Consider the following 8,272-nt stretch of genomic DNA (forward strand, 5'->3'; position numbering starts at 1 on the left):
CCGAGCCTGATATAGAAGGCAACACACGTTTTCTCTATGGCTTTCTGGCCTTTGGTGCTTCGATACAGGGCTTCCGGCGCCTACGCAAGGTTCTTATTATTGATGGGACACACCTTTCCGGGAAATATAAGGGGGTACTACTCACGGCTAGTGGTCAAGACGGTAACTTCCAAGTCTTCCCTCTAGCTTTTGCTGTCGTCGATGGCGAATCAGAACATGCCTGGACCTGGTTCCTCACCAAACTTGAGCGGATCATTGCAGATTCAAATTCACTCACCATCATCTCTGATCGTCACTCCTCTATCATCAAAGCCAAGCTAGCAGCATTCCCAAAGGCACATCATGGAGCTTGCATTGTCCACTTAATGCGTAACGTTATCTCACGCTTCAAAAACAAAGGTCTTGCAAAGATGGTGTGTGAGGCTGCATTTTCTTACAGGCGGAAAGATTTTGATCTCAACTTCACAAAAATCAGGCAGGCCAATGGGGAATGTGCCACCTACCTAGAAGGAATCGGGACTTCAAAGTGGTCTCGAACTTACTTCACAGGAGATCGTTACAACCTTTTAACCAGCAACACAGCAGAGCAGCTCAACAACGCCCTTACCCAATCCAGGTCTTCACCCATAATTGAGTTATTCATGTTCATCCAACGCATGTTGACTCGCTGGTTCTCTGCTAGAAGGACCAAATCCGCCAAGTGTCGTGGTTTTGTAACACCCGAGGTTGAGAAGGTTATGGGGACACATATCAGGCTCACAAAAGGCAGCAAGATAGCTAGCATCAACACCTGGAGCTATCAAGTTAGGGGCCTGTTCGGCCATCCCAACACTGTCTCCTTAGAAAACAAAGTATGCACCTGCCAGGTTTTCCAGAAGCTCAAAATCCCATGCGGCCACGCTCTTCTAGCTGCTGATTCCATAGGTCTCCCCTATGTTCAGCTTTTTGGTGACTGCTACAAAACAAAGACATGGATTGAAACATACGCAGGGGTTATCTACCCTGACGCTCCCATTGGAGACTTCCCCATACCTGCAACAATTACTTCTGTGATCATGCTTCCACCTCAGACTCGTCGTCCATCAGGCCGCCCAAGGGACAAGCGCGTCACCTCAACCGGCGAGATCCCGGTAATGGAAAAAATTCCCTTCTTGTGTTACACACATGCTATAACTGGCCCTAAACTATACTGATGTTTAATGGCAGGCACCCAAGAAGAAAAAACTAGTCCCTAACAAATGCGGCCGTTGTGGAGGTACTGGCCACAACAGGACCAACTGTGTTCGCCCAATCTGAATGTGGTTAATACTATATCCATGACTCTTCTCTCATGGATAGCGAATTCACCTATCCTTCATTTTTTGGTTTTCTTGAGCATTTAAACATGTAATAACTTTATCTAACATGCTATGCCTTCTGTGCCATCCCCCGGATTTATGTAATGTCTATTTTTGGATTGTCTATCGGGATATTCAAGACATCTTTTGCCACTTACGTTGAGTTTCCACCTATCCACATGTACACTTAATATACGGTATATCCGTGTGTACAATCGGAACATCCAATCCAGACACATACTTCTTCACTTCTCATCAAATATTACGCACACGTGTTCACCTCACACGATTTAGGAAAAAACAATTACAAAACACCTCGCGCTGAAACATGTACTTTCAGAGTTCATCCAACCACATTTACATGCATCATAACTCTTTCGTACATATGTACATTCACTTTTAACGTATCCACATGTACAGCTACCATATGGTATGCACATGTGTACAGCCCTAACCATCCACTACACACTGACACTTCTTAACTTCTCATAAAATCCAGTTTGAAATCAATTCAATACGTTTAACATAAAAACAGCAACTCCAAACATGTGCTTCGCCTTCACACTTCATCCAAACACATTTACATGCTAAGATTCTGACTAACATGTACTAGATACGGGGTATAGCTAACATGTAATTGTTCCACGGTTTAAAGGAAGTCTCCTCTTCTTTCTCGGGCCATTCCGAACATCTGATGTTCTGAATATCCATTTGTACAATTACAAAACACCTCGCGCTGAAACATGTACTTTCAGAGTTCATCCAACCATATTTACATGCATCCTAACTCTTTCCTCCATATGGACAGCCACTTTTAATGTATCCACATGTACAGCTACCATATGGTATGCACATGTGTACAGCCCTAACCATCCACTACACACTGACACTTCGTAACTTCTCATAAAATCATGTTTGAAATCAATTCAATGCGTTTAACATAAACACAACAACTCGAAACATGTGCTTCGCCTTCACACTTCATCCAAACACATTTACATGCTAAGCTTCTGGCTAACTTGTACTAGATATGGGGTATAGCTAACATGTAATTGCTCCAGTTACACAACACGGTTTAAAGGAAGTCTCCTCTTGTTTCTCGGGCCATTCAGAACATCTGATGTTCTGAATATCCACTTGTACAATCAAAACAACGATATTGTACACATGTACACACTTTCATTGTATCCATGTTCATACTGGGTGACCATACCGTCCATGTGTACATCGGTAACATCATAAAATTGGGTTTGTTCCATTACATATTAGAGTACATGTTAACGTCCATGTGTACACCTACTCATCTGGCATTATACATGTACACCTATTCTACTTTGCTGTACATGTGTACGACATTGAGCTACTCAGTTCTTACCCTATTCAACCTGCTAATAACAAATTACAAGAAGCCATAACAGTCAACAAACAAGCAAACACTTAATATCATACAAACCCCACATTATCCAATGTCTTCAAAAACCCGTCCACGTCCACTTTAAACAAACACAACATAACAAAATAAAACCAAATCCAACACCATCTCCTCTCCCACATACACTGGGACTACCCAATCCTTGTATATGTCCATGGCCCACTGCCTCCTCATTATGTCCACAAGGTCATCAGTCAAACCATCCATCCTAGGATGTGGGTTCCCCAAAGCATGAAGCTCCATCAATTTAACTGAAACCGGCCCGCAATCTCCGCTTCGCCGGTTCTCGTAAGCACCTCCCATTCTCTCAACCGTGAAAGACTCCAACCCATACGGTCCCGATTCCGGAACTGGACACACCTTCTCCACCAAAAAAGGTATCATCTTAGAGACAGACTCCAACACACCACGCACCTCTTCCATGTTTTTCAGCCTTGGGTTTGGGTCTAGCACCAGCACACGCCAATCTGTGAGGCTTATGCATAGTCCGACCCAGTGGTTGTCATCCCAAATCATTGGCGCATACAAAGTGTCGACGTCCACACCCCACTTCCTACCTTCCTTTGTTAGAAAACCCGAAAGCCGTCCATCGCCCAACACCCTCCCCCTGTTCCCCTTAGCTGCATTGAAAGCCCTAGTCTTCCCTTGCAAATGCGCTACAAACCATGGCGGGAGAAATAGGCAACGTCTTTCTTTTAGTGTGTCCTCATGCCTCGCTGCTATGTACTCCACCAAAGCTTCAATATGCTGTTTACACACGTGCTTAAATCAGCTTAACAAGAAACTAAATAACCGAATTTTAGAAGCTAGACAAATATTCAACAAATACCTTTGTGGACACCCATTCCTGGGAAGTCGCAAGCTCTATGAAGAATTGGTTGTCCAAGTCAAATTTTCCAGCATTTAGATGCAGCCTGCAATAACAACAACCAACATATAATCATAAATCACATCTTCCCAAACACCTCAAATACATCAAACAAAAATAATTTGGACTTACACTTTCGGGTTCCCAATCAACACATTTTCGAAGAAACGATAATCTGTATCTTCAGCCGTTGGAACAATCTTATCCATCGTGAATGGCTCTTTCGCCAACAGCAACGACGCCAGCTCGGCTTCCCTCTCAACTGGTTTGTGCTTCTCGCTCCTCTGGCACGGTGACGAGTCACTTAAATCCATCACTTGCTCATCTACACTGCCATCAACGTCAGCACCCTCGCCCTCTACACCACTGCTCTGGCCATCTCTTACTGGCTGCACCGCAAGTGTGTCATCCTGCAAAATACCTCACCCTCATTACCACTGTGTACGTACACATGTACATACCAAATCGGCTCACCAAACGCTTATCCACATGTACATACCTCTTCGGCATTAGCACAGTTTAAGCCGTCCCCCTCCGATATCAAACTGCCCTTCTTTGGTTCCTTTTTGTTGTCATCCTTAGCTTCTGTAACATCTTCCACCGCCCCAGACTACAGTCCACAAAGCAAAAACAAACAAATTAATCAGTCCATATGTACTCCGCAGCTGCTAATCCACATGTACGAACCTCGTCCTTATCAGCCCCTACACCATCACCAATTGGCTCCTTATTGCCGATATCCTCAGCTTCTTCAACATCTGTCCCCCGCGCTCTCTACAGAACAAAATGGGTTAACAAAATAACCCTACGATGAAAGTAATTCACATGTCCGTACCTCTGCCCCCGCAGAACTGTCAGTTATTCGCTCCCCCCTTACGTCCCCAGTTGCCTCCACACTAGTCTACACGACCATATACAAACACACAGTTTATGTCAATGCTTATTTCAAACATAGGTTGGCTACAATAAAACACCAGTGCACCTTCTCTACCTGGTCCTGTGGTTCTTCAATCAGGTTCCCTACATGGCTTGCATCCCCAGCAGCTTCCATGCCCTGTTCGCACAAAACACGAGATATAAATCCATGTGTTCAAGGGTTTTACACAAAAAACATAGTCCACATGTACAGACGGTTTAAAAAAATTAATCCACATGTACAACAACTTCCACAAGTACATACCTCTGTCACCAACGCTACTTTTTCATCTCCCACTTTCACCACGGCATTGTCAGTAGTCTACAATAAGGGATACAAACACACATTTTACGCCACTGTTTTTTTAACACATAGATAGACTACAATCATCACCACGGCACCTTATTTACCTTCTCTTCGGGCCCTTGGATCAGCTTTCCTCTCTGGCTTGCATCACCAACAGCTTCCCTGCCCTGTACATACAGAAAACAAAATATAAGGTTATGTGTGCAATTACTTTTAAAAAAAAACTCTATCCACGTGTACACAAGGTCTAACTCACCACCTTGTCCATGTGTACTTGGGGTTCAATTCCATCTAACCCACTTGCCTTCTCACCAAATCCAGTGGGCTTCCTACCCTCATTCTCAGCTCCTGCACCCGCCCCCTCTCTCGTGATAACACCCACCAGCCTATTAAGCTCCCCGAAATCCTAACAAACAGACAACAAACTTATTAAAAGGATCTCGAATGTTATATGGCAAGCTATACAAGAAAACCTACCACTTCAGTCCCGCAGTCAACTACCGCCCCAGGTATGCCTACATCACCTGCTTCATCACTTCCCTGCTCAACATAAGACACCGGGTAAGCATTGCCAACAACAACCCCACCAGTTTTGCTCCCTACCTCTTCCTCAGTTACGTAGAATGTGTTGCTCCCACTACCAAATTGTACCACATGAGTCTGTTCACGTCCGTCAACTTTCTCACTATACAACAGTGGGATCTCATCTCCTTCCTTTAGAGCCGTGGACCTACTGCCGCCACCTAACTCGTCTTCCATTTCATCCGAACCTTTATGTGTTCCCTCTTGGTCGCTTCCCCCAAAAATATCCCCGGAAACAACAGGACGGACCCTCTTCCTTCTACTAAGCAATCCCCTGCTGCTTGACAACTTCCCTATGCTTTTAGCCTTATATTTCTTCAACATCCTGCCTTGCTTCTCTACTACCTTGTTAAGTCTGCCCAGCTCTTTTTTTAACTCCCCCACAGCATCCAACAGGACCTCGTACTTATCCCCTACTTCGGGCCCTTTCCGACTAAAGTACCTGCTGAGCCTCCTCTGCTTCATCACGGGCCCCGCCTCTGCATTGTGAGTTAGTTTTCTAATTTTTCATTTCACTTCATTCGCAGTTGGGTCATGGACATATAGAGGCTCCCCGGCATCACCACCACCCCACTCCCCCTTCTCGAACTTGTGGCCAGATTTCAAAAGCCCCACCATGTACGACACTTTACGGTCCAGAATCTCGCAGTCAAACACACCCCACCCATCATCTCTGTCCTCGTGGACATCCACCATTGGGAGAACCGTGAACTGAAAAAAAAACACACACCGTTTGTTAGAATTTCGGAAAAGACCATTGTTATAACATGTACATGTGTACAAAAACAAAATTTTTATCCATAAAAAACCCAGAACCAACTCTATCCACATGTACGCCCATCACATTATATCCCTCACTACACACATCACCAACTATATCCCCATGTACCCCTATCACAAATATATGTCTATACCAACAAAACCAATTGTCTCCCCATGTACACACATCACATTATATCCACAGCGCCCTATACAGTAACCCCTTATCCACCTAACCCAGTGTCAGAAAACAGAGAACTGACCTTCGGATTGTTCTCCGCAGAAAGCACATCAGTAAGCACCAGCCCCGTATGTGTGGGCAGCTTGTCCCCAATATAACTCAGCAGTGTTACACTGTCATCGCCTCGAAGCCTGTCAAGTAGAACCGGTATGGCTTCAAACGCCCAAAGCTGCAGAGCCAGGGGAAAACCAAGTAGGAATTTGGAATCCTGCCTAAGCTGCGCGCAGAATGCACCTTCTGGATCATCGCATTTTCCCAGCACCTTCTTCGCCGGTAACATCGTGCTTATCGTCCACCAAAAGGACTCACGCCCCCACTGAAAGGAGAAGAACTTGTCTAGGTTTTCCACCAGCTTCACATACTGCAACGTCGGCTTTGGCTTTTGTATTTTCGGCATCAGCACCCCATCCACTATGATGATCAGGCAAATTCTGAACTTTTTTTCCTGTGACATAATTGACTCACCAGCGACCATGGCTGCGAGGTCATCTACAGTCAAGTTACGCCTTCCTCCAAACAACTTGTCCCAGAAAACATAATCTGCTTTCTTAGGCTTCGCTTTATCATCTACCTCATATCCCGGCTCGAACTCCCCACAAGGCAACCCAGTAACATGGCCAAACTCCGCCAGCGAAAACCTAGTCGGACCTCCACCAAATACAGGCCACATCTCAAACCGTTTCTTTGTTACCAACTGCCTACAAAGCATCCCATGTACCAACTTCCCTGAGAACGCGCACCTCCGCACTGGTAACCTGAAGAGAGACCCGAAGCAGGAGCACAACAACCTTTCCATCTCGACTGAACCTTCAAGCACATCCCTCACCAGGAGGAGGAACTCCAGCGACGAATAGCAGTTATTCCTGTTGCTTGGGTATCGGTCGGTGGTAAAAAGCCGACTTGGTAGCCTCTCATTAACAGTCGCCGCCGTACCTAAGTCCAAGAAACACCATAAGTACCGAAACTAAACCAACTTTACAAAATAGCGAAGGAACTACTTCCTCACTAACCTACAACCACGCCTTTGCCTGACCTCTTACTCTTCGCCGTCGCCGCCGTCCCTAAGTTCAAAAAACACATTAAAGACAGAACCTAAACCAAACGAACTTTACAAAATAGCCAAGGAACAACTTTGTCACTAACCTTCAACCAGGCCTTTGCCTGACCTCTTTCTCTTCGCCGTCATCGCCTACCGTTGTTCGTCGTCTCTATCGCCGCCGAGGAAGGAAAAAATTATAAAGAACCGATGAAAAAAAAAAGTTACAGTTTCACCTTTTTACGGGCCCAAAGCGAGCAAATTCGCTAAAAAAAACGTCTTTTTCAAATCCACCAATCGTGTACCATCGATTTCAAAATTCAAAACCGTAAAAGAGATTAACCAGAACAATTTGTTGTTTTACCACCATGCCCACGCCTAGTTTCACTTTATTAGGGTTACTATGGACTTTGACCACAATAATGTGTGTCAGTAGCAACATCTGTTCTAGCATGTAATAAAAACTCAATAAGTGCCTATTTATGAAAATCACTCTTTTACAAAAGACACAACTTTTCAACATAAGTGAAACTCACAACCTTTGGAATTAATTGGAATTGCTATTATTAGTAGATTAGTTAGCAATTATGATATGGACGCAACCAAAACAGTATATCTACCTTCTTCTTCCATATGTGTTGTATTTTTACTTGTTTCTCCACGTGAGTTTGTTAAGCGTCACTTTATTTCTCATTTTTAGGATGTGCCAGAGGCTTAAGCTCTTGCAGATAAATATGGAATCAAAGTTTCGTGAGACCGTATGTCATGGCTCTGGAATATACGCAGCGTTGATCA

The 8,272-nt window shown here is 44.5% G+C and overlaps 1 protein-coding gene across 1 annotated transcript; it reads right to left on the reverse strand.

Moving 5' to 3' along the window:
* Positions 1–5,948: 5,948 nt before the first annotated feature.
* LOC125609597 lies at positions 5,949–7,627 on the reverse strand. The gene is made up of 4 exons (XM_048781122.1): positions 7,585–7,627; positions 7,452–7,502; positions 6,464–7,374; positions 5,949–6,152 (listed from the first exon to the last, which is right to left on the reverse strand). Exons 1-4 carry the CDS (start codon positions 7,625–7,627, stop codon positions 5,949–5,951), a joined length of 1,209 nt encoding a protein of 402 aa, XP_048637079.1.
* Positions 7,628–8,272: the final 645 nt, after the last annotated feature.

This window comes from Brassica napus, chromosome A5 (assembly GCF_020379485.1).
Source record: "Brassica napus cultivar Da-Ae chromosome A5, Da-Ae, whole genome shotgun sequence".
Classification (NCBI taxonomy): domain Eukaryota; kingdom Viridiplantae; phylum Streptophyta; class Magnoliopsida; order Brassicales; family Brassicaceae; genus Brassica; species Brassica napus.

Coding starts and splice junctions, on each gene's coding strand:
- LOC125609597 (XM_048781122.1), bottom strand. CDS start 7,627: ATGACGGCGAAGAGAAAGAGGTCAGGCAAAGGCCTGGTTGAAG. Junction 7,503..7,584: donor AGGCAAAGGCCTGGTTGAAG/GTTAGTGACAAA, acceptor TTTTGAACTTAG/GGACGGCGGCGACGGCGAAG. Junction 7,375..7,451: donor AGGCAAAGGCGTGGTTGTAG/GTTAGTGAGGAA, acceptor TCTTGGACTTAG/GTACGGCGGCGACTGTTAAT.